The sequence below is a fragment of the Vicugna pacos genome, chromosome 30 (assembly GCF_048564905.1).
Source record: "Vicugna pacos chromosome 30, VicPac4, whole genome shotgun sequence".
Taxonomy (NCBI): Eukaryota; Metazoa; Chordata; class Mammalia; order Artiodactyla; family Camelidae; genus Vicugna; species Vicugna pacos.
The window spans coordinates 19,015,908-19,041,312 of NC_133016.1; the positions used below are offsets into that span (position 1 = coordinate 19,015,908).

The 25,405-nt window shown below is 47.7% G+C and overlaps 1 protein-coding gene and 1 long non-coding RNA gene across 4 annotated transcripts in view; one reads left to right on the forward strand and one right to left on the reverse strand.

Annotated features, from left to right (window-relative positions):
- The window catches only part of MYO5B (myosin VB), a 289,752-nt gene extending 271,168 nt beyond the window's left edge, over positions 1 to 18,584 (forward strand). For both annotated transcript variants that reach the window (XM_072952259.1, XM_072952258.1), the window contains exons 30-39: positions 1,977 to 2,175; positions 4,349 to 4,442; positions 5,761 to 5,904; positions 6,964 to 7,115; positions 8,732 to 8,821; positions 10,819 to 10,969; positions 12,349 to 12,634; positions 13,189 to 13,363; positions 15,209 to 15,289; positions 18,223 to 18,584. In XM_072952259.1, coding sequence (XP_072808360.1) covers positions 1,977 to 2,175; positions 4,349 to 4,442; positions 5,761 to 5,904; positions 6,964 to 7,115; positions 8,732 to 8,821; positions 10,819 to 10,969; positions 12,349 to 12,634; positions 13,189 to 13,363; positions 15,209 to 15,289; positions 18,223 to 18,375 — 1,525 coding nt within the window. In that variant the 3' untranslated portion in view covers positions 18,376 to 18,584. The remainder of the gene's footprint in view (positions 1 to 1,976; positions 2,176 to 4,348; positions 4,443 to 5,760; positions 5,905 to 6,963; positions 7,116 to 8,731; positions 8,822 to 10,818; positions 10,970 to 12,348; positions 12,635 to 13,188; positions 13,364 to 15,208; positions 15,290 to 18,222) is intronic.
- LOC107033658 (uncharacterized) overlaps positions 1 to 25,405 on the reverse strand; it is a 96,976-nt gene that overhangs the window by 2,695 nt on the left and 68,876 nt on the right. For both annotated transcript variants that reach the window (XR_012065760.1, XR_012065761.1), the window contains exons 3-4: positions 13,969 to 14,003; positions 11,520 to 11,584 (exon numbers count right to left, since the gene is read on the reverse strand). This is a non-coding gene — a long non-coding RNA (uncharacterized lncRNA). The remainder of the gene's footprint in view (positions 1 to 11,519; positions 11,585 to 13,968; positions 14,004 to 25,405) is intronic.

Consider the following 25,405-nt stretch of genomic DNA (forward strand, 5'->3'; position numbering starts at 1 on the left):
AGCAGAGAGATTAGACGTGCAGAGAATTAACACAACCTGATGGTCATGTTGCGTGTTTGTTGGCAGCGTGTGGCTTCTCAGAGCTGTGGCATAGCTTTGAGCTTTAGAGACCCCCAACCACAGATGGGGCAGCGGTCTTCAGGCTCGTTTCCCAAAAGAGGAAACAGGCTCGGCGAGGCAGCGTGAGTACCGTGCCAGCCGCCCGGGAGCCCAGCGCCTCACGCACCGTCTCCCGAGTGCTGCCCGCTGATGACAGAGCGGAGGTCTCGTTACAGCGGCACAAGCCTCTCTTGGCCAAAGAAAGTTAAGGTCCACTGGTGCTCAGGGCAGCGTGTCTCTTGGCTCTGGGTTCAGATGTGCCCCACAGCCTGTGAACAGCGTGACCTTGGCTCCATTCTGTCACTGGTAGAATGTGAATCAGGGTCGGGTCTGCCTCCTCGGGTCACTGTGAAGAAGGAGGTTAACACAGGCGGGCCACTTTGCACACGCCTGCCGTGTAGTAAGCGCGGAGTATACATTAGCTGCTGCTTGTGTTTTAGTGGCTGTTTTTCAGTAAGATCAGACTCCCGTTCCATCTAGAAGTTTTTTGGGGGAGGTGGGGAAGGAGGGATTGGATGTGGCTTAATACATAAGCAAATGAGTGCATTAATAAAACAAAGAAGGCATAGCCCTGTACAGCAGGAGACTTGGCTTCCAGAACCATCTCTGCCACTGGCGGTGGCCTCACACCTCTCCCTGTTTGAGTTTTCTCCCTGCAGAGTGAGGTGGCTAGCCTGAGCTTGGGCAGGGATTCTCGGACCTTGCCCAGAACCCTGGGCTGTCACCCACCTCCAGTCTACACGGAGAACAAGATGCGAGCAGTAAACAGCACGAACCAGGAACTAATCCTTTGGGCAGAGTTCCACAGGCTCCTAGTCTCTCTCTCCATTTATGACTTACTCGTGATTACTTTTAGTGCGTTGCAGCCAAAACTGGGTGTTACCTAATATCCTGTGTCTTCTAAAAATCATGATCTGATTACCAAATCATCTCCCACAATCCTCGCGTTATTGCTTTGCTTTGGTAACGCTGCCTGTGGTTTGTGGGTACAGCGGTGAGGCCTCTGTCATTTCTTCACTCTCTTGTGTAACTTGGCTGGGAAGCCCCCGGGAGCCAAGCGCTGCACTCAGAGCTGCTATGGGTCGCTTCCATCTGGGACGTGACAGTGTAGACAGTCCCCTCTCTCTTTCTCCCTCCTCTCTTGTGGTGATGTCACCTCCCACAGGGACAGCAGAACTAGCAGACCTGCCAAGACATGGCGCCGCCGCGCCTCCCCCTCCAGAGGCCGGAGCAGCTGAGCTCCTACCTCTGCTGAGCTCTGGTCCCAGTCTTTACCTGCGCCCCAGGCAGAGGCTGGGGTGACCAACTGAGGGGACTTCAGATGAAAGTTTGCCCAAGTAGTTGAGTCCAAGAAGACAGCACCATGGCTGTATCACTAGTTAACTTCCTACAGCGGAGGCTGCTTACAAACCTTCCTTAATTCCTTGCCTCCGTGTCTCCCAGAGGGGCTTCCAAAACTCCTTCCCAGCCTTCTCCGCTTCTTGTCATGACACCAGTTGATTTTAAACCTCCCCCCAGGTAATTTGTAATTGGTCTTAGTTTCTGTTCTGACTGGGGAAATTGTATACAGAGAGGAAGTGGGGGTAATAGTGGTAAGATAAAAAGAAAGCGGTTAATATTTTTGCCTGTCTGACACTTGCAGGGAATCTACTGTAGGGAAAATATGCAATTGACAGTGGGTTCAGTCTGCAGAGCTTTGTCTTAGCAGATTCTTGTGAGCTTTCTGCTCCCCTCCATGTCCATCCCGGTGGCTTCGTGCAGTTGCTGCTGCTGCTGTGTCCTTGCTCGGCTGCTCCCCTGTCATGTGTCTGTCTGTGGCCCCTACTTGGGGACACTGACTCGAGCCCCACGGTCACCCGCCCCCTCCCCCGGTGCAGGTTGCTGGAAGCCCAGCTGCAGGCGCAGAGCCGCGAGCATGAGGAGGAGGTGGAGGGGCTCAAGGCCCAGGTGGAGGCCCTGAGGGAGGAGATGGACAGGCAGCAGCAGACCTTCTGCCAGACGCTCCTGCTCTCCCCGGAGGCCCAGGTGGAGTTCGGCGTCCAGCAGGAGATCTCCCGGCTGACCAATGAGAACCTGGTGAGTGGTGTGCCCTGCGGAGCCCAGCTCTGGGAGGTCACTTTCTGGAAGAGAAGGGGACCAGGTATGGTCTTCCGCCAGCTGGACAAGGTTCATGTCCTTGGCCCTGTGGCAGGAACAGAGAACCCAGAAACCTCCCGTCAGCAAAGGTTTGTGGAGCTATTTCATTTGTCTGTCAATGTACAGCCAACCTCCCCCAAACTCAGCAGCTTAGAAGAACCACCCCGTCATGCCGGTCAGGCCTCCTGGCAGCCCTCAGCAGGGGCGGCTTCTCTCTGCTCCTCTGGTATTGGCTGAGGCTACAGGATGCACGCCCGCCCAGTCCCGTGGCTGCGGCCTTGGCTCTCTTCCGCGTGGTCCTCTCTGCACACGTGTGCTCACCTTTAATTGGGTCACCCTGAGCTGCTTTACGTGGCAGCTGACCTCCAAGATGTAGTCCCGGAACTGGCCCAGGGTCGCCTCTGCCACACTCTGCTGACCAAGACAGATGTTGTGGCTGGCCAGGCTCTTCCTCTTGTTGGGAAGGGTAGAGGGAGGAACTGTTGGTGACCCATTCTTGCAGACAGTCACCAAAGAAGCCCTGGCAGATGCCAGAGAAATGGAAGACAGTCTCTGTCCTCAGAGAGTTAACAGGAGAAACAACACATGTTAAAAAAAAAAAAAAAGACGGTGTTTCTAAAACCACACTTCTACATGGGATGAACAAGTATTACAGGAAAGAATTGCAGGGGAGGCTTGAGCTGAGGCAGGAGGCATGAAAGGGAGGTCAGCCATGCAGATGGGTAGAGAGGAGGATGGAAAAAGGGAGCGAGGACAGGAGTGACAGTGAGAGGAGGATGAGATGACACAGGGGGCTGGTGGCCTCCTGGAGCTGAGTGTCCCCGTGGGGAGCAGAAGAAAGTCCCCCAGGCCTGTCCAGAAGGTTCCCGCACAGCCGTCGCACAGAGGAGCGTGGCGCCCGGATGGCTGTTGCAGCAGTGCGGTCCTGACTCTGGTCTGGAGCAGCACCAGGTTCTGTGTTCACTGGGTTGTCCAAATCAGTCGCCTCTGAGCATCATTTCTTCACTTGCAAGAGTAAGAACCCAAGTGAGGATTCCTTGCAGTTGGATGTGGAGAGGGCCGCGTGAGCACAGGTAGAGGTGGGTGGCATGCAGTGAAGCCGCTGGGGCCGGGAGGCGGCCCAGGGAGCCACAGGGACATCCACACACTATGGCACAGCTCGGGAAAGATGCCTGAGGATGAGCTGAGGGTGGGTAGAGCTGAGGCTTCACAGGAGACCTGATGAACCCAGAAGAATCCCGGCTAAGGTTTCTCGAGGTGCCTGGGTCTTTTCCACTCACTGACTCCAGCTGCGGGTATGACGGTCGGTCTCTGGTCTGGGTTTGACTCTGCTGCACCTCCTGTCATTTGAGCTGAATTTTTAGATACCTCTCAATTTGAGAACTTAAGTTTATTTTCTTTTTTTATTAAGATAAATGAAGTCCTTGATGATGTTAATAACTAGGTTTGCAGTTTGCAGTGGGAACAAACTTTCATCCGTAGGCCAAGCTTAAAAATTGCCACCCCGATGTCTTCTGAGGTCCCACAGTGGCATGTTGCTTCTGTCTTCTGTATCACCCCTGGTCGCAGAGTCTGTAACGGTGGTGGAGCGCCCTGCTTCCCCAGCCACAGAGGCCCACTGCCCAGCTGGAACAGCATGACATCAGTACTGTTCCAGGTCCCAGTGGCGATGGTTGCTAGGGATTAGGTTGCCACAGAGGGGCCCCAGCGAGGGCCGGTTTTACTTCTGGGCCTCGGGGAGCCTCCCTGGCCTGCGGGCTTTTGCAGCTGACACCTCCCCGCTGCACTCTCGTGCCCTCACCTGCCTTTCCTTCCCAGGGCACCGCCCATCCACCTGGGGATGCCCAGGCTGAGTCTCCTGGGGGTCATCATGGCAACCGAGGAGCCTTGGCCTAGAGAGCTGTGTGTTTGGCAGAGCACCAGGCAGCCGGAGCCGGGAGAAGTCTGCCGTCCTGACTGGGAGAGCGCTCTGACCCATCTCCCGCTTTGTGGGTCCAGACTGGGGAGCAGCAAGTTGTGGGGGGCCGGCCGCCTCGATGGCTGCCCGAATTCTAGCTCCTGCCCACTAGGGCAGGATTAGATCTGTTCTCACACTGCTTCCTTGTGCTTTTAGGACCTTAAAGAACTAGTTGAAAAGCTGGAAAAGAATGAGAGGAAGCTGAAAAAACAACTGAAGATTTACATGAAGAAAGTCCAGGACCTAGAAGGTAGGTGGTGAGTGGGTGTGTGTGAGGCGCAGGTGTGCTCAGCCTCGCCCCTGGGAGGGGACCCCCTGCCCCCCACCCCGACCCTTCCCCAACCTCCTGCCGCCCCTGCCCAGTGCAGTCACGTGACAGAGTCACACAGACCCCAGGAGCCTGAACAGTCTCCGTCTGCCGGAATCTGGACTACGGACACCTGAACTCAGCGGGTGTCTGGGTGCTGACTGAGCTCTACAGGGGCAGCCAAGACGGTGGCCCTGTGGTCCTGCCCTCAAAGGGCTTAAAACTAGAAGACAAAACTTTCCTGAATGAGAGAATGCTCTGTAACACAAAGCCCCAAACCACGGGGCCTCGCTCCATCCTGTGGGAGTCAGAAAGGAGAGAGGTCAGTTCTGGGATTAAACTTCCTAATTGGAATCTGGGCCAGAGAAGTCAGGCAGAGATTTAAATCGCTCTTCCAGGAACAGCTAGAATGATTTCCTCCGACGCCCTGCTGCAGAGCTGATCATGTCACTTCCCACCCCTCTTTGCACATTGTCAGGAACCCTCTCTTGGTCCCCTCACGACCGTGATGCCCCCGACCCCTAACCCTTCCACCTCAGCTCAGAAGCTGTGTCCGCAGGGCTCAAGTCCCTTCATTCACTGTCCTAACACCACATGCCTACCAGTCACAGTCCCCATCACAGTTATCATGTATTTGTTTAATCACCTGCTTGTGTCCCCCTGCTGCTCTAGACAAGGCTCTGGGAGGGCAGAGCTTGGGCCATGCTCTCCATATCCCACATGCCCCTCTCCTCTTTGGAATCCTCTTTTCTGTTCCTAGAGTTCTCATTCTCCTGGTCACTCAGGCTTTTTCTTCTCCCCTCTCCCTATCCCTTGCCTCCCTCCTTCCCCCCCAACCCCATCCCCTTCCTCCCTCTCTCCTAACCTCTTCTCCCTTCCCTCCTCCCCCACACCCCCCTTCCCTTCCTCACAGCTGGGTGGGGAAAAGCAGCTGCCCAAGAGCATGGCTGTACAGCCATCCTGTCCTTACCTCACATCCTTCCCAAGTTTCCTCTGGTCCAAACTTGCCTGTTACCATTTTGGGTGTTTCCCCAGCTCCAGTCTGGAGTGGACCCTAGTGCCTGCCGCTAAGCTCCTCTTGTCACACTTGGAGTATGGCCCAGGCTGCAGGGACAGACTGTGTAAAGAGTGTGGGAGCCCAGAGAACCCACGATCCCTGGGTCCCCAGACCAGGCCCAAACCCCACCCACCTGAGATGACCTGGCCCCAGGGCCTGAGCCTGCAGGTTTCAGTTCATGCTGCGTCTCTCATTCCTGCTCAGCGGCCCAGGCGTTGGCCCAGAGTGAGAGGAAGCGCCACGAGCTCAACAGGCAGGTCACCGTGCAGCGGAAGGAGAAGGACTTCCAGGGCATGCTGGAGTACCACAAGGAGGACGAGGCCCTGCTCGTGCGGAATCTGGTGACAGGTCGGGGCCCCCTATGCACCCCACTCCCACCTCCTGCACAGCCCCATCCCCCCCCACCCCGTACAGCCCCTGCCTCCTCTCAGCCACCACCTGGAGCTGCGTCCCAGTTCTGACAGGCACCCAGGTGGTGCTGACGCTGTGGCCAGTTTGGGGGCTGCCCCCAGGGTTCAGCATGCAGGGCTCTTGGGAGCTGCTTTCCTCCCAGCCCCGGGCCTGGTTTGCCAGTGGTACCAGCTCCGACCCCTCGACCTCTCGGGTCTCACACCCCATCTCGCTTTAGCAAGCCCACCCTCTTGCTCTTTGCGCAGCCCAGTGCAGCAGCCACCTGCAGAGCTGGAGGAAAAGTCCTGGTGGTCTGGGCCTCTGGCCCCTGAGCCATTAGCTCCATTCCCTGTGCCTCAGGTCTCCTGTCAGTAAAATGGGACAAGGATACCGCCCCGCCCACCCCTCACAGGAAACGGTGCTGTGTTAAAGCCGCACCACCCTTCTCAAATGTGAGGGATTTGAAGAGGTGGTAGCTTTTGCGGGGGTAAAGCTCAAATAAAAGGTAAATGTTATGTTAGAGAGATTTAAGTTTGCTGAGGTCCCACTCTGCTGAGTTTTGTGCCGAGGGCCACAGGAAGAATGGAGTGTGACTTCAGCCTCACAAAAGTTTTGCTTCAGCTCTCTGTTTTGGGTATTTTCAGTAGTTGAGTATTTTGTTCTTTTTGTAAAGGTAGATTTCCCCCACAATTGTCTGGCAACGAAATGCAGTGTAAGTTCATCTCAAATATCCTTAAACAACATGCATCTTGTTCAAATGCCGCTAGGAATGAAGCTTTAATCTCTGATGAATGAAACTCAAAGTTCACAGCATCAGAGTGAAAGGGAACAACAGGGAGTGGAGACTGCTCCTGCCAGCAGGCAGGTGGCTCTTTCCCGCGGTCATCGCTCTGGCGCCCCAGGCAAGCTCACCTGCTAAGCTGCCTGCACACGGCCTCTCCGCACGAACGCTGGGACTTCACTGCATGGCTTAGGTGCCCGGCTACAAATCTAACTCTTGCTGTTTGTTGCTCTTAGACCTGAAGCCGCAGACACTGGCGGGCACGGTGCCCTGCCTCCCTGCCTACATCCTCTACATGTGCATCAGGTACGCGGACTACGTGAACGATGACCTCAAGGTGCACTCCCTGCTGACCTCCACCATCAACGGCATCAAGAGAGTCCTCAAGGTCAGTGTCCAGGCTGAAGGTGGTGGTTTGCGGGGGCACTGAGTGAAGCCAGCAGCCCACCGTTGCCTCTCTCTGTCTGGGTTTTGCAGTAGCAAGTTCTCCAAAATCTCCAGCTCTGAAGGTAAATGATTCAAGTGCAGAAGCAGCTCGCCTGTGTAGCAGGGGTGCCTGGGCAGTTTCTCAAGAAGGATGCTTGGGCTCACAGCAGGAAGCCTAGAAATCCCGTGTAGCCCTCCAGCCGCTCCCTGCTAAACCTCCAGGGAACACTGGCATTTTCAGAGGACTTGACCAGAGATGCTAGGAAGACATCCTGCCTCAGCTGAGGGCAGGTTGACCCCATCCTGGAGTGAGGTTCAGGGATGCAACTTGAACACAGGCTCTCTTCAGACCTTTCCAAGGGGCTGGGTGCCTGCTGCCCAGGGTGGGGGCATAGGGAGGGTGCTGACAGTCACCACCTTCCGAGGTGAGACACTAGGCTGGGCCAGGGCTGCTCGCGGGGCTCTAATGGGGTTCAGGAGCACCACCTGAAGGCCCAAGGCTCTTCACGGATGTGCTGGTAGCCCTTGCAGTCACAGGCTGCCTGCTGAGGCCCAGCCGCACAGAGGGTGGGGTCACATGGTGGGAAGTAAGATTTCTGAGGGACATTAGTCCTCAGTGAGAGAAAGACTGACAGCTCCCAGCAGGCCCGAGCCCTTGGTCCCCAGTTCTCAGACGCTGCCACTCAGGGTGCAAGCCGTCCTCAGAAGCATGGAGTCCCGCCCAGCTCTGAGCCCCGCTGCCTGACCCGTTCCCTTCTGTGAGGGCCCGCGCCAGCCCGCACATCCCAGCTCCGTGCCAGGCCTTCTCTGCCATGGGCTCCGTGGTCACTTTTATCCACTCCTGGCCCTAAACGTACATCATCGCCTGCTCACGACCCTCAGGGCTGCGTCTCCTGCCCTGACCTCTTTTGTGAGCTCCAGGGGGGTTCGTGCCAGTCTAGGTGGTGTCGCTTCCTGAATTAGCACACTCAGCCCCCGCCGGTCACTTTCTGTTCAGCTTCCTTGTCGCCATAGCTCACCCCTCTGCCTGACATTTACGTCATGACCACACTGACCTGACGGAACGTGCTCCAAAGCCATGGTCCTGGTGCACGAGCTGCAGTGTTGCTATTCAGGTTGTTGATCAACCTTTATCATTTAGTTACAGCTTGTTGCCATTTTCCAGAGTTCAAATTGTTGCACACCTGGCCTCTGTAGATAAATGGGATACCAGAATATTTCACTGGCATGCTCTCTGCCACTCCTTCTGTCTGAGTGCTGATAGCTGAGAACCTGCCCGGCCAGGTCACAGTAGAGCCCAGGGCTCTGTGTCACTTGGTGTTGTAGCCATAGAGAAGACTTGTCCTCCGTGTGCATGCCTCTGATCAGGGGACCGGGACGAGGTCGTGTACCATCCCCAGCAGTGGAGAAGCAGTGAGTCTCATCTCTGCTCGTGACTGGCGAGGGCCCGCCTGTCACTGGGTCTGCTTGGGGACTGCTGGGTGAGAGGAGGAAATGTGGACATGGAAGTTAACGGGTAAGCATTTAACCAGATGGGAACTGCTGACGCATAACCAAGAATGTCTTTTCTTGTCACAGAAGCATAATGATGACTTTGAGATGACGTCCTTCTGGTTATCCAACACCTGCCGCCTCCTGCATTGCCTGAAGCAGTACAGTGGGGATGAGGTGAGCCCCTGAAGTGCCCCGTGTCCTCAGCGCTTAGGTCCTCATTCCCTTGTGCCCAGCAACACGCGTTCCACCTCAGAGCACCTAGGATCTCAGGTTAGAACGGGGGCAGAGGTGTCAGTCATGGAAGGCATCTCGGTCTTGTCCGCACATCATTCTGAGGTGACATGTGTCCCGAGGAGAGGGTGTGAGGTCTTTGGAACACCCTCTCTGACCTCAGGCTCCAGGCACCTGCTAGCTAGAAGCAGGGGAAAGGCGGGCCTCCTTGACCCCGAGGGCCCTGGAAAGCATCTAAGTGAAATAAGTAGATTTGTGGGTAAATGAGTTTACAAAAACCATCCATTGTCTGAGAGCCCCTGTGACCTTAATTTTCTGAAGCAGCTCTAGAAAAGCCCCATTTCTGTGAATGCTGACAGGACGCACCGTTGTCTTCTAAGCCAGCCAGCTAGCTTGTCCGTTTTCAGGCAGACGGAGGTGGCCCAAGAGGCACAGGGTGATCGATCTATGTGCAAACCGACCCCTTCATGCTTCCCACTAAGTTCGATTCCTTGGCCTGAGGACCATCACTCCATGTTCCACCGTGGACCTCCAGGGTCCTGCTTTATCTAGAGCTCACTGTTCCCACTGTTGGTTCTTGAAAGAGCTCTTCCCATGCTCTGCATTCAGCCCAATGACCTAGTAACATATGGCCTCTTTCCACCCTAGTCTCTCCAGGGAAGATTCCAGCCCGTCCCAGACACTGCCCACACTCCCAGTTCCCTGCAGGCCTCCTCGGCTTTCCCTTCTCTCACTCTCCACCCTTCCCAAGGCCAGCACGTGGTGTAAATCAGTATAGCGCAATAATTTTGAAAGCTTCATTCCACCTTCGGTGCCAGCACAAGTTGCGACAGACTCTTCTCCCTGGGATGATAAAAGCACACACCGAGCCGGCCGTCTTGCCGCCCTGGGAGTGGGCCTTGACTCCCTCTCTCTCCTTAGAATCAGAACTTTGCTCGACACCCGCTTTTATTATGAAAGGGGATGGGTTAAACATTAAAGAAGGGGCTTTTACTGTATTAATGGGAGACGTGGCCTTCCTTTCGAACCAGATATCCTCTATCACGTAACCCCAATATCACATACAAGCTTTTACTTCGAGCACAGAGCTGCATTTAAGGTTGTCTCATGGAGGGTCATCACGTGGCCCAACGCTGTGTGCATCCTGCACGGAGCGCAGCACAGGGCTGGGGAGGACCCAGAGTTCCGTGACGTTAGGCTGTTGTTCCATGTGCTTATAGCCCTGGGACAAGACTTGAACTGCGGTGTAACCACATCGTTGTAGACTAACATCTATCTCAGTGATCCCCTCTTCTGCCTGCGTTTGTTTTCATTAAAACTTGCTTTGTGATTTGACCTAGGACGAGAGGCTCTGCTGGGGGTAGGCACCCTTTTGAAAACACTGGCCTTTCAGCTACTCTTTGTTTCCCTTGGCCTGAGAGCTAAGCAGACACAATGCTATAGCTGTGGAGTCGTTTCAGTTCATCCATTAATTCTGATACCCAAGGGATAAATCCATATAAAATTTCTCATTTTAAAAACATACAGTCTGACCGCGGTACTCCTGTAGGGATTGTGTAATGTAACATTTTAGGCGAACCTGGTATATTGGGAAGAGAAGTGGGCAAAGGCTCAGAAAGCATGGTAGATCCCTCTTTCCAGGGACCTGCTGCCTTAGGAAAACTCCAGAGATTTGGACTAAATGGTTTAGGCCTCTTTAATTAAGCAGTTTCAACTTTTCTATCATGCTGAGTTTTTACACGGCCTAAAATTGAAGAGCCATCATGGAGACCTCAGAGAACCTGACAGGGTCTTGTAGAACATCATATGAGTAGACAGAGCCTGACAGAGCCCCCCAAATCCCCACAGACAGGGTATTGCCAAAGCGACTGGAGGCCCAGAAGTCCTGCTGGGCCCGGCAGACCACGGCACCTCAGTAAAGCACGCCTCTCCCTCCGCAGGGTTTCATGACCCAGAATACCGCGAAGCAGAATGAACACTGTCTTAAGAACTTTGACCTCACTGAGTACCGACAGGTGCTGAGCGACCTTTCCATTCAGATCTACCAGCAGCTCATTAAAATCGCCGAGGGCCTGTTGCAGCCTATGATAGGTAAGCTGCACAGGAGATAGCCCGCTCTCGTCCTGGGGTCTGAAGTGGAGGTAAGCACTGCCTGCTCGGGGAGGAATGGGTATTTTAGGCGTGGCCAGCAGAAAGCCAGAGCCCTCCTGGTGAAGGCAGCTGAGGCGGCGTGTGCCATCTGCTCAGAAAGAGCTACGAAATTTTCAACACCGTCCCAGCAAAGTATGCGATGCTCAGGTAGTGAGAGTCTAGATCACTTTTCCCTTTTCTCTTTTTGTAATATATTGTATTTTTCCCCAAAACTAATTTCCATAGGTAATAAATATAAATTTAGAAGGCATAAGTGCACATACAGTGAAAAAATATAATCTTCTTGCCCATAGATACTGCTTTCCCTTTTTTCATGAATAAAGTATGTTCATCTAAAAGAACACAGTAGTAAGCACTCATGCAATAAATACTGAACGTTCTAGCCAAAGCAGTAGTACACTTGGGCAGCTGACATGAAATCAGAACTGAAAAATTAAGAGCAGTTATTCTTTAAGTTAAAAGAAGAACGACACATGTGTGCATCACTCACTGTGCTCCTGAAAGGCAGGGAGGAAACGGTCTCCTGGACCTGTGGGTAAAGCCTTCCCCAGGTTCCTGCAACACAAGTAGGTTGTAAGTGAATTCCAAGTAGGACAGAGTCCTATGTGCCATCCAGAAATACATCCCTTGGGATAAGATTCATTCCGAATCCTCCTTCCTGTCTGAGCCTCGACTCAGAATAAGGTGATGGTTAACAGCATCAATTCTGGAATCGGACAGACCTGAGTTTAAATCCGGCCCTGCCAGTTCCTAGCACCATGACCTCGGGCAAGTTACTTATGCCTCAGTTGCCTCATTAGTAAATGGGTTGTTAGACAATTAAAAGGAATATTGAAATATTAAGTGCCTGGCATATAGTTGAATTTTGTGCAAGAAGTATGACAGACCAGCTAACCTAAGATTTACGTGGTCAGGGGTCACGTAGAAGAGCTGTTTGAACAACTGTAGGATGATCTCAGGATCCAGGCCCAGGTCAGTGGCTGGGCCAAAACCACACCCAAGTTGCTCAATTCTCAGATTTTGGACTCTCAGCACTGAAGCCAATACAGAATTGAATTGCTACATGCCTTTCCCTATGGCCCATCACCAACAAATTTAAGTGAACAGATTTGGTCCAAGTCTTCTATATGGAAATCTTATTCCATGTAGAGGTCAACACATTAGGAACTTAGGGAATTTGGCATAGAATTTCTAAACATGTTGACATTGTGCAATTCCACGGGGGATCAAAGGCAAAACCCCAAGTACTATGTGATCTGAGTGACCCAAGTCGTCGTCTTTGGGAACATGCAGCTTCTCTAATCATGCTTTTCTTGCAGTTTCTGCCATGTTGGAGAACGAGAGCATTCAGGGCCTGTCTGGTGTGAAGCCGACGGGCTACCGGAAGCGCTCCTCCAGCATGGTGGATGGAGAGAACTCGTACTCCCTGGATGCCGTCATCCGCCAGATGAATTCCTTTCACACAGTCATGTGCGACCAGGGCCTGGACCCCGAGATCATCCTGCAGGTGTTCAAGCAGCTCTTCTACATGATCAACGCGATGACTCTCAACAACCTGCTCCTGCGGAAGGACGTCTGCTCTTGGAGCACAGGCATGCAGCTCAGGTAGGAGAGGCGCCTCGCCCTGGCCCCGAGGATGGAGGGGCCGCACACGCCAGCTCCAGCCGGCACGAGCCGCCTGTCTCCGAAAACGAAGTCTAAATCCAGCTGATGGTCCTTGTCATCACCAGTATGTGACTCAAGCCTGTCACCTTTTTGTTGGTGAAATTTATCACACACTGAGATGGTGATGTGGTAAACAAATTAATTCAAAGCTTAAACACATTTACATGCCCTAAGATAAAGATTGGAAAGACAATGAGTTAAGAGGCATGAAGGCTCACATAAAAGTACAAATATGTTTGTGAATGTTAAATGTAAGTTGTTTTAAATTCAATGTAGTTAATATAGACCCTTGAAGTACTTCATCTTGGTATGATTTGAAGCCCCCATTCTTTCCACGGAAAGTTACTGAGTGCCAGGCACTTTTCACGCTTTTGCCCAGGTGAGATAATTAAGATGAGGAGGATGGTAACACTTCAGAAGAAACCCAAGAGGTGTGTTCATCCCAGTGAGGTAAGGGGACCAGGTTAACACAGCTCACTCTTACTCTGCCTAAGGTACAACATAAGTCAGCTGGAGGAGTGGCTTCGGGGAAGAAACCTGCACCAGAGCGGAGCTGCTGAAACCATGGAACCTCTGATCCAAGCAGCTCAGCTCCTGCAGCTAAAGAAGAAAAGCCCCGAGGACGCCGAGGCCATCTGCTCCCTGTGCTCCTCCCTCAGCACCCAGCAGGTGCGGGCACTGTCAGCCAGGAGACTCAGAGCAAACCCAGCTTCCTGTTCAAGTCCCTTCTCGCCGGTGGTGGTTTTTTAGTGTTGCACTCCCGGCCGTTTACACCCCCAGTGACACAGTTCTGAAGTTTCAGCTGATGCGATGTTCCTAGATGAGCCCAGGACCACTCTGGTCTGTGAAACAAGATGCTACCGTTTTCCAGTAACTCTCTGGTCTCTCTCGTTCACTTAGAAAGATAAGGCAGTCAACCCACAAAACATCAAGCTTAGCTACCAACTTTTTTAAGCCCCTATGATGAAGTCTGGAAAATCGCTCACCTAGAAATTAACTTTTCTTTCAGAAACTGGCAGCATCCGGCTTTTGGCATTTTCTTTACAACCATGATTCCATTATAGTTACGTTTTACATTATTTTATATAAAGTCAGTGAGAACCTAGAAGCATTTAAATGCTCCTTTCCTCCCCCACCCCACTGTATTTATATTAGGACTCAGTTGTAGAGATAGTCTATAAAAAAAGATAAACCCCATCCACACCCAGGCAACCTCACCCTCCATCACACATGTGCCTCTTCAGAAATGGGCCCACCACCAGGAAATCACTTACCAGATTAAATCATGCACTTTCTCCCTGCTCGGCACCTAAAGAACAAAATCCCAAATCAGTAAAGTAAACATTAGTTTTCCTACCTCCCCGCTAACTACTAAACAAACTCTTAAGAAAACCACTTCCGTCTATATGTGCACCGAAAGTTTTCAGACCTTTTCCCCTTTTAAACTTATTTTGCTTTCATAACTTTGCTTCTAGCCTGCAACTGGCATTGCTCTGCATCGGGGCAGGCTACTGCCACCAGACAGTTGGTAGGCAGACAAAGGATTATCTTCCGTTCAGATAGGAAAAACCCTTAGTAAGTGATTGGGGCGGTGGGGGGAGGCACAAAGGTGTTGTTAAGACCGCTGTTATATAAGGTAAGATACCCAGTACGTTTTTAATGAACCCTTTAAATTACTTACAGATAAGAGGCTGAGGCTTTCAGGCACCAGTTTCGTAAAATCCTCATTACTTTATAAGCCATGGAGCAGAGGGGGAGAGATGGGTGGATATGTAGGAGACGGGAAGGAGGTAAGATGTGGGGCCGGCTGGCACTCTCTAGAGTCATAAAAGCCCCACCCCTGGGCTCTCTGTGTGCCTGGAGCCTACTGACACCTTAACCCCCACTCCCCACTGCAGGACCCTTGGCCTACCTGCATCTCTGCAAGGTAGAAACATCTTCTCTGGATGTGTGTTTACCCTAACAAAGCTAAGCCGCCCCAAGAAATAGCCCAGCTCACAATGCCCTAGGCAGACAGCCCTCATGTCCTGCTATTATCAAAGTCATAAATCCTATTATTCAGAGTTATCCCTAACAGACCTTATAGCCAGTCAGGTACCTGTGCAAGAACTGATCGTGCAGCCCCCTACTCCTTGTGTTCACAGCCCCCTCTCCCCAATAAAAGACCCTGCGTGCCCATCCTCGGGGATCCCGTAGGCACCCCTCATCTGTGTGGCCCACAGTTGTTGGTAGCAGCGTATCTACTAAACCTCCCCTTTATTCTTAACTCCTCGTGGTCTTTGGTTGTTGGTAAATTCTTTTACCGCCCGCGACCACTGCGTTGTGGCCCACAATAGAGAGCTCAGACCTACCGGGCAAAGCTTACAGATTTGAGTTTACTAAATGTAGACCCCCTAACATCAGTCCAGCTGCATGTAAGTCGAGGGGTCCTGACTAAAAAGAAGTGTACTCCTGTGCCAAAGTTGTCTGATGTTCATTTAGCTCTGTGCTGAACTTTGGTTTTAATTTCAACAGATTGTCAAAATTTTAAACCTTTATACTCCCCTGAATGAATTTGAAGAACGAGTAACAGTGGCCTTTATCCGAACAATCCAGGTGAGTTTTTAAATGTTAATTTTATAAAGTCCTAGTCTAAAACTGTTAGAGCAGGCAGATAGCTAGATATGAGCAGAGAAAGTGGAGCACTCACCAAATGCAGGAAACCATGTATCATGTAAACAACAGGGGTCCCTGGACAGAGAAAGAAAAGCAGGAATCTCTGGGCTGATAAGCATCACACATTTTGGGGTGACAAGTGGCCTGGAGGCCGACAAAGAAAGGTAGGAAAAGGCAGGAATCTCTTGTGTCCCAGTATAACCTTTGGCTCAATATACCCTCATTACAATCAGATTAGCCTTGCAGATTAGAAGTCCCCATCGTGCACCAATGCCATGACACTTTTGATCCAGACTAAATAAGGACAAAAATCCCTCCCCACTTCGGGAAGGCGAAGTTGGGATGAAAATCAGGGAATGTGACTCTTCCACCCATTAATTTTTACTCTCTATGTAACCAGCTTGCCAAAGAAACTCAGGGCAGTGGCTCCCCTGGGCCCGCCCACTCTCCCCTTGAGAGTGTACTATCCATCCCTTAGCAAATCCTCGCTTTACTTTCTTAACCTTCCTGTCTCGTCTCTGAATTCTTTCTGCGGCAAGACAAGAACCTACTCTTCAACAGAACGAATAAAGAGAATTGAAAGTTTAGATTTTAACCTTGCTTCTCTTAAATACTGACCACATTATATTCTAGAAGACCTTACGTTCTTAGGTGTTCTCCTTGGGTAAAAATGAATTAAACCACCCATGACTAACTTATTATGTATACACGGAAGACTGAACTTTAATCATCTCTGCCTCAGATTTTAGGCATGGTCTAAGTATTGTTTCATTTGCCACGAGCATGTTACTACTAAACTATGGCACAAAATGGATTTAGCAAAGTAAGCAGAGTATCAACCCTACCCACAGAGGGATCTAAGAAATAATCTTTCAGGAAAACAACTTGAGCTCATAAATCTTGATTCTAAGACTTATCTGCCCTTAGGAGTAGCCTTGAAAGAAAACATTAGGGAAATGACCATTTAAATCTATCTTACGAGTATAGGGATTTCTACTTAAGGATGAGTTTCCTAGGATGTGCGCCTAACCTTTATGTGTGACTGCAGCTGACAGCATCTAAGTGATGAGTCACGTCAAGATTACTCAAAAAACAGTGAACATTTCTCCTACTAATATATGTGGGTAGCACCTTGAGGAGACAATGCTTTCTCAAACTTACAAAACAACTTCTTTAGCCAGTGAAGTTATTGCCAGCATGAAATAGGGATAAAAAGAAGTGAGTTAAAGGCAGCAGGAGACGGGGGAAAGAGTAAATTAACTTTAGCATCATGTGTAAGTAGAGAATAGAGGCCAACGGTCAAGGGAGGGCTGCCAGTCAGGTGGAAGTTTGTTCTCTTAAGTCGCTATGTAAATAGTTGCCAGCGTGTGTCAAATTCAAGTTTTACTTCCTAGAACTTTCTGAAATGTTTTTTCTGACTATTTTTGATCCGTGATTTGTTCAATCTACAGATGTGGAACCTGTAGATACAGAGGGCTGACTGTAATTCCCCTTCATTCTTGAAAGTTTTGCCAGATAGAGAATTTTTGGTTGACTGAAAGAAGAAATTTCAGGATTTCAAATATATCACTGCCTTCTGGCAAGAAATTCGCTCTTAATCTTATCGAGGGGACCTTGCCATTTGATGAGTCACTTCTCTCTTGCTGCTTTTGAGATTTCTTCTTTGTGGCTGGGGTTTGATCATTTAGTGTGGATCTTGTTGAGTTTATTCTGCTTGGAGTTTGTTGAGCTTCTTGGAGATATATACGGCTTTCATCAGATTTGGGAATCTAGCCACTATTTCTTCAAATATTTTGCTGTCTCATTCTCTTTCTAGGACTCTTAGTGATGTCTATGTTGGGACACTTTATGGTGTCCCACAGGTCTTTCAGACTCTGTGCACTTTTATTTCATTCTTTTTTCTATCTATTCCTCAAACTGGAGAATTTTAGTTGCTTTATCTTCAAGTCCATGGGTCATTTCTTCTGCCTGCTCAAGTCTGCTGTTGGACCCCTTTAATAAACTGCAATTTTTCATTTTAGTTATTACATTTTTCCTACATTATCTGGTTCCAAGTAGAGGGGGAGGGGCTCTGTCCCTTTAAATCTTCTAATTGATGCCACTGGAGGAAGTCACTGCATCCCAAGAGAGCCAAAAATCAAGGCAGGCCTCTGTGCCAATCCTTCAGGGAGCCACCAGACCAAAGTGTACAAACCCAAGTGTTTGGAGGCCAAGGCCTCACTGCCTGCCCTGATAACAGCCAGCTGCTCTAGGACTACAGCTGCCGTGGGGCTGGAAGCTGGTTCATGCACATTGCTCTTGTATTAGCAAAGATCAGCACTCTCCTGGTTGTTTTCAGTGTCCAGTGAGCTTCCAGATTTCCCAAACAGAGGGTGCCAGTTGCTTTTTCCAGCTCAGTGTTTGCGCCAGTGGAGGCACTGACTCCTAGAGGTTCCTGCTCTGTCATTTTGTGTGATATCACTCTCCCCTTTTCTTTTAACAGATGGGGAAACTGAGGCATTGTAAGGTTCGAGAACTTGCCCAGGGCAGTGCCAGGATTAGAGCTCGGCTTATCTGCCTGCAGAGCCCCTGACCTTAACCCCTTCACCATATTGCCTCTCCATATGATTTCTACCTGAAGTGTATTTTCTCCCTTAGATGGAAAAAAATTTTTAAAGTATGCTAGAATTAGGAGGCAAGTTAGTCATCTGACTTCCAGCAAGCCTAAACCAGGGCTTCTCTCCTTGCTGAATACCAGGGAGAGGGAGACCACATTCTCCTGAAAGCCTCCCTATCTTCACAGAAATACTTCTGTGATTCGCTTTTGTGGAGTCACCAGAACTGGCTCTCTTTAGAGGTGGCAGGTATTTCACACCGTCTCTTCTTCCCCACAGGCACAACTGCAGGATCGGAACGACCCTCCGCAGCTGCTGTTAGACTTCAAGCACATGTTTCCCGTCCTGTTCCCCTTTAATCCATCTTCCCTGACAATGGACTCAATCCACATCCCAGCGTGTCTCAACCTGGAGTTCCTTAATCAAGTCTAAAAATGCGCATTTCCAGCTTTGGCTCGATTGCCAGTGGGAGGAAGAAGGAAGCATATAGTACAGGAAAGCAAATTTAAGGATCTGTCAAATCTATAAAAGTAGATCAAATTAGAGGTCGAGAGCCTGTGCAGAGTGAACTATACAGAATAAGACATCTGTCATTATATTTTGTACCTACTGCTCAGAATAAAAACACTTGAAATATGGAAGATTTTTTTTTAAAGTATGATTGCAGTCTAAACAAATACACATCCTAATCTACAGCCACCAGGTAGTCCCCACGGCAATACAGAAGGTGGCAGTTTATAAAATCAAAACTGCCTAACTTTGATCTTTGCATATAACTGGAGAATGTCCAAAGTAAAATGATACTAAAAGTCACATAAATTGCCTTCAGAGGACTTTTTAATAAACAACGGTACTAATAATCATGGCACTGTCCTACAGCAAGCGACATTTCCCCATGTCGACGAACCAGAGGTGTGGACGGGTTTACGTGGAGACGTTCTGAGGATAAAAATACAGGCCTGGTCCTTTTGAGAAGTTTCCCAAAGGTATTTTTTAATGCCCAGTGATGCAGAGACAATGATGTAACTGACCTCCAGGCTAAACAGGTGGATGACTGGTTTCTGAAGCAAAATTAGAAGACTCAGCCCTTAATGTGCTCAAACCTATTTGTGTAGTTGTGGATTTATAGAGGAGTTATTTATGCTAAAAATGCTGCTGCCCCGAACTTAACATTTGAGCAAATAGAAAGATATCCTTGATGGTTTCCAGTGCTAGTCCCTGCACTTACTGGATCAACAGAACTTTCACAAAACTATGTACGTGAAATGTTAGAAAAGAATAACTCATTTGACTTACAGATTAAAAACCAGACAAGTCAGTATGAAAGCCTTTAAATCCCTTAATGCCGTTACACCTCCAACAAGAACATCACAAAATGCACCAGTAATTCCAGATAATCCAAATAGTAAAGGCAAACCAGCTTCACCTTAAGGATCAGACTCTCTGAAAAGCCAGTTTAAATTACTACTCCAAAGCTTGGGAGGGTTGTTGTTTTGTTTGTTTGGTGTATGTGCTCTTTTTAAAGAGAGAATTGTTTACGTCAACTTTCCCTTTTCAGGCTATTTTCAACGTTTTTCAAATTTACCAAAAAAAAATTGTAAGTCTCTCTGCTTTTGAAATAAGGATTAAAAAGGAGTATTCAACTGATGTACAACAGATTTTATGTGTTTGCTGCTTTTATCATTTTTTGTCTCCTCAAAAGCAGGCATTCAATTAGAAAAGCCTACATACTGTTTACACCCCTTTTTTTTTTAACTATTTTTTCCATATTTCTGGTAGATAACAGTATGCTGCTCCCATGACAGGAACAGACAGTGTTTGCAAACCACAGAAGAGCCTCTATGTTTTATCAAGATAGGATTTCTCCACAAAGTGCAAGTAGAACCTACACCCCCTCACCTTCTTTAATCAGCCCCTCAACTTAAAAGGCTGTTGGAAACACGCACACTGAGCCCTTAACAGCCGTGTGCAGGCACCCTCACAGCCTGGCTTCCCCGCCATCCTCCCCGCCCACCCAGCGGACACCGCTGCCCACCGCGTCCCAGCCAGTGTCGTGTCCCGGCTAGTGTCCGAGGTGGCGCTGTCCCCTCTGCCTCCGCACGGAGCCCCCGGCTTCTCTGGGCGCTGCGCAGAAATGCACGCTCCCTCCCGTCCCAGCTACAGCCGCATAACGTGACATTGTGACCCACACCCTCCAACCCACATGCTCACTTGCTTTGGCCGCCTGTCTAAACCATTGGCGTCCATGGCTACCTCTTCTTAAAGCTGTTTATTATGGATAATTTGCTTTTTACTGCACTTTAGTTTAAAATTATTCTCATGTAAGGCCTGTCCTCAATCTTCAAGAGAACCAAAAATGCGTTGTTAGAGTGGTGACTCCATAAATGCACTGGCTTCCTGTCCTTCCCTGCTCTATACTGTCATCCTCTCCCTCCCTCAGGGTCACTGCCTCCCTGCTGTCACTGCTTCATCACTGGGCACCAAGGATTTACAGAATAAAAGCTTGGTGATGAGAATAAACGGGGTGGGGGGACGTTATGAATAATCCTCTACTTGGCCTGGGAAATGGCAGGTGTAGGTCTCCTCTTCCGAAGGTAAAGGTTTTTCACTGGAGCTGCACTTTATACTTAAAAAACAGTCCTTTATAGACACTAACAATAAAGGAATATAGTAATTGGTTACTTAATGTTGAGACCTGCCCCGTTTAAACACTTGGAAACTGAAAAAAAAAAAAGCTGTAATAATCTTTTGTTAGCATTTTTCTTTGCATTTTTTAAAGTCAGTTCAACTGAAAACATTTTCCAAGTTCATGAAATCAATGACTTTTGATTTAAACAACTTTAACATAAAGGTTTGAATTCTATACCAAATATCTGCATTTTTTAGTATTTAAAATTTAGTTGACTCTTTTCTCACCGTGTGCCTTTAGCAGTTACCAAGATAACTGACTTAATCAGTTCTCCGAAGTCTTGCTGTGTGAAGAATTTTCCTGTTCCACATATCATGGTGGAGTTTTGATTTGTCTTTTGAAACATTAGAATTGTAAACATTAATCTATAAATATTTGATTCTCAAGTAAACAACTTGTGTGTTAAGTATTACATGGGACCTACGTGTTTACCTAGTGTCTTGTGTGTTAGGTACATATTAATAATTGTTACTGAAGCTGACAAGCACATCACCCACATGCATTCTTCCTGTGCCATCACAGCTGCAGTTAGATGTAGTACCCGGCCAGCAGATCAGACCCAAAGGAAAACAGACTTTCTCCCCCTTTTTATGAGGCATGTTAATAGAATTTTCTTTCCTTGATTTCCCTATACTAAATGTTAAGGCTTTTGTTTGGGAAAAAAAAAAAAAGACAAAACCAGGAACTTGGAAAACTTAGAAAAAAATTAACACTGCTACCTACCATCAATTCATCAAATATTTACTTAGAGTCTGTCTTAGTGCATTAAGGTTATAGTAACAGATTAATTAGAATCCCTTGCTTTCACATATAGTAAGCTTAATTGTTTTCATACATTTGACCTAATTCTAAGGCAGCAGGGGAATCCAAAGTCGAAGCACTTGTATAAGACCTATATGACTCAACAGCATGGGGCAGGCCCCTGTAGTTTTTCATCATAGAATATTTCTCTGCAGTCAGTTTCTCTAATTTGCTGCATGAGCCATAATCTACTTTTTGTACACACTGGTGCCATGGTTAGAAAATTAGGGGGTGTAGAAAATTAGAGGTTGATGCCAATGACAATAAAACATAGGACTTCTTTCCTTATTATAAAGGTCATTAGATATTGAAATTGTTTTTCAAAAAAATTTCTAATTCTCACAAAGGGGATCAATCAAAAATGAATTTAAGATACTTTCTAAAGTGACACTGGATCAGAATAATCCAGACTTGAATATAACATTTGCTACCAACTGACGTTTAGATGAAGGACTGCTTCACGGAAGGGGTTCACATCGTATTCAGGGGTTAATCTAACAATGTAGAAGAAATACTACTGATAAAAATATTTTTTCCATTTTGAACAAATCTGTAAACTACATCTTTGTTTATAAAAATTGCTTGTATTAGTCATTGTAATATTCAGTTGTGGATAAAAATTTGTGGAAATAAATACTTTTGAATAAAGTGGTGTGAAAAATTTAAGTGAAATTTAAAACTCTAAACATATTGGCTGAAAAGTTTTTTTTTTAATGCTTTCCTAAGATACTTTACCCAGGGGCCTGTACTCATACATTGTGATCATTTAAAGCCAGGGGTTGGCTAACTAGAGCCTGCACGCTAGGGGTAGAGGGAAACTTGCCCTGTAAAACAAGACTGACTGAGCTACACAAGTCAAACAAGACAGTTTCTGGTGTAGTGGACCAATGGAATAGAACAGAGCCCAGAGGTAGACTCATGAGTAACTTTGAATATGGTAAAGATGGCAATGAAAAAATCAGTGAGAATATTTACAAGATGTGTATGGAGGAAATTATAAGTGAAAAACATTAACAGTGACATTGAAAAACGGGAGAACTTTGTTTCACGGATAAGACAGCATAGCACAAAACTGTCAGCTGTCCCCAGGTTGGTCTATAGATTAAAAACAACCTCACTATGTTTTTTTTTAGTGAAAATTGACAAGACCAGCAGGGCTTAATTACAGGAGCTCCATGGGACTGGGAGAAATAAGAGACTTCATTCTCTTAGGGAGTGCACACAGAATCTCGTGTGTCCCGGGACCAAGGGCAGAGGCAGTGATTTCATAGGAACTTAGGCCAGACCTGCCTGCTGGTCTTGGAAGGTCTGGGGAGGTCGGGGTGGGGGGTGGGCAGCTGTGGCTCACCCTGAGGACATAAAAGCTGGTGGTGGACATTCAGGGAGTAGTCATCTACATGAGCTTTCCTGGATGCTGACTTCTTGCTTGGGTCATTAATGCCAAAACCTAGCCCCACTCAATAGCCTGTAGGCTTCAGTGATGAGATGCCTCTGGGTGGGAACACCAGCAAACTTCCTGAGCTCATAGCCAATGCTAAACACCCCTGGACACGGCCCTGCCCACCACAGGGCCAGGACTCAGTTTCACCCATCACTGGGCAGGCACCAACCCCTCCTGCCAGGAAACCTGCACAAGCTTCCAGTCCAGCTTCATCCACCAGGGGCCAGACACCAAAAGTAAGAAAACAACAATCCCACAGCCTGTGGAAGGAGTCGCAAACATGGACCAGACTCTACCCTGGGACCAGCTGGACCTGGGCCCTTGGGTGATGAGAGGGGAGTGCCCTGCCGGGATGCATAGGATGGCTCATATAGAGGGCCGCTTCTCCAAGGTCAAGAAACATAACTAACCTACATAAAAATACAAATAGAAATTTAAACAAAACAAGGCAGCAGAGGAATATGTTCCAGGCAAAGGCACAAGATAAAAGCCCAGAAGAAGAAAAAGGTAATGAAAAGATAGGCAATCTAAGAGAGAGTTCAGAGTAATGATCGTGAAGATGATCAGAGACCTTGGGAGGAGAACAGATGCACAGAGCCAAGTTTTTAGCAAAGAGTGAGAAAATATAAAGAACCACCAAACAGACTGAAGAATACTATTACTGGAATGAATAATACACTAGAAGTAACCAAGAATAGACTAAATGAGGCAGAAGAATGGATCAGTGAGCTAGAAGGCGGAGTAGTATAAATCACTACCACAGAACAGAAAACAGAAAGAAAGAATGAAAAGAAACGAGGACAGTTTAAGGGAACTCTGAGACAACATGAAGAGCACTAATATTCGCATTATAGGGGTCCCAGAAAGAGAAGAAAGAAAGAATCTGAAAAAGTATCTAAAGAGATAATAGCTGAAAACTTCCCTAACTTGGGAAAGGAAAACAGTCATCCAAGTCCACATTAACAAACTGAAGAATAAAAACCATACAATCATCTCGCTAGATGCAGAAAAATTTCTGACAAAATTCAACATCCATTTATGGTTAAAAAAGCAAACAAAAAACACCTCTTCAGAAAGCAGGCCTAGAGGGAGCATACCTCAACATAATAAAGGTCATGTATGACAAACCCACAGCTAACATCATACTCAATGGTGAAAACCTGAAAGCATTTCCTCTAAGATCAGGAACAAGACAATGATGCCCTCTCTTGCCATTTTTATCCAACATAGTTTCAGAAGTCCTAGCCACAGCAGTCAGAGAAGAAGAAAGGAAAGGAATCCAAATTGGAAAAGAAGAAGTGAAACTGTCCCTATTTGCAGATGACATGATACTACATAGAAAATCCTGAGACAAGATACCACCAGAAAACTACTAGAGCTCATCAATGAATTCAGTAAAGTTGCAGGATACAAAATTAATACACAGAAGTCTGTTTCATTTCTATACACTAACAATAAAATATCAGGAAGAGAAATTAAGAAAGCAATCCCATTTACCATTGCATCAAAAAGAATAAAGTAACCTAGGAGTAAACCTCCCTAAGGAGGCAAAGGACCTGGACTCTGGAAACTGTAAGATACTGATGAAAGAAACTGAAGGTGACATAAACAGATGGAAAGATACACCATTTTCTCAGAGTGGAAGAATCAATACTGTTAAAGTGGACATACTACCCAAGGCAATCTACAGATTCAATGCAATCCCAATCAAATAACCAATGGCCTTTTTCACAGAACTGGAACGAGAAAAATTAAAATTTGTATGGAAATACAAAAGATCTCAATTAGACAAAACAATCTTGAGAAAGAAGAATGGAGCTAGAGGAATCACACTTCCTGGCTTCAGACTATACTGTAGCTATGTACTAATCAAAACAGTGTGGTGCTGGCATAAAAACAGACAGGTCACCAGAACAGGACTGGACAGCTACATGTAAAAGAACAAAATTAGAACATTTTCTAACACCAAATACAAAACAAGCTCAAAATGCATTAAAGGCCTAAATGTAAGACTAGATACGATAAAAATCCTAAAGGAAAACATAGGCAGAACACTCTTAGACATAAATCATAGCAATATTTTTTATGTATCAGCTCCTAAAGTAATGGAAATAAAAACAAAAATAAACAAATGGGACCTAATTAAACTCAAAAGCTTTTGTCCAGCAAAGGAAACAATAAACAAATTTAAGCAACCACCTACAGAATGGGAGAAAATATTTGCTAATGATGCAACTAACAAGAGACTAGTTTCCAAAATATACAAATAGCCCATACAGCTTAACAGCAAAATGAACAAGCAACCCAACCAAAAAATGGGCAGAAGACCTAAACAAACATTTCTCTAATGAAGACATACAAACGGCCAATACACACATGAAAAATGCTCAATATTGCTAATTATCAGAGAAAGGCAAATCAAAACTACAATGAAGTGTCACCTCTCACTGGTTACAATAGTCATTATGAAGAAGCACACTACAAATAATAAATGCAAAGAGCACTGTGGAGAGAAAGGAACCCTCTGACAC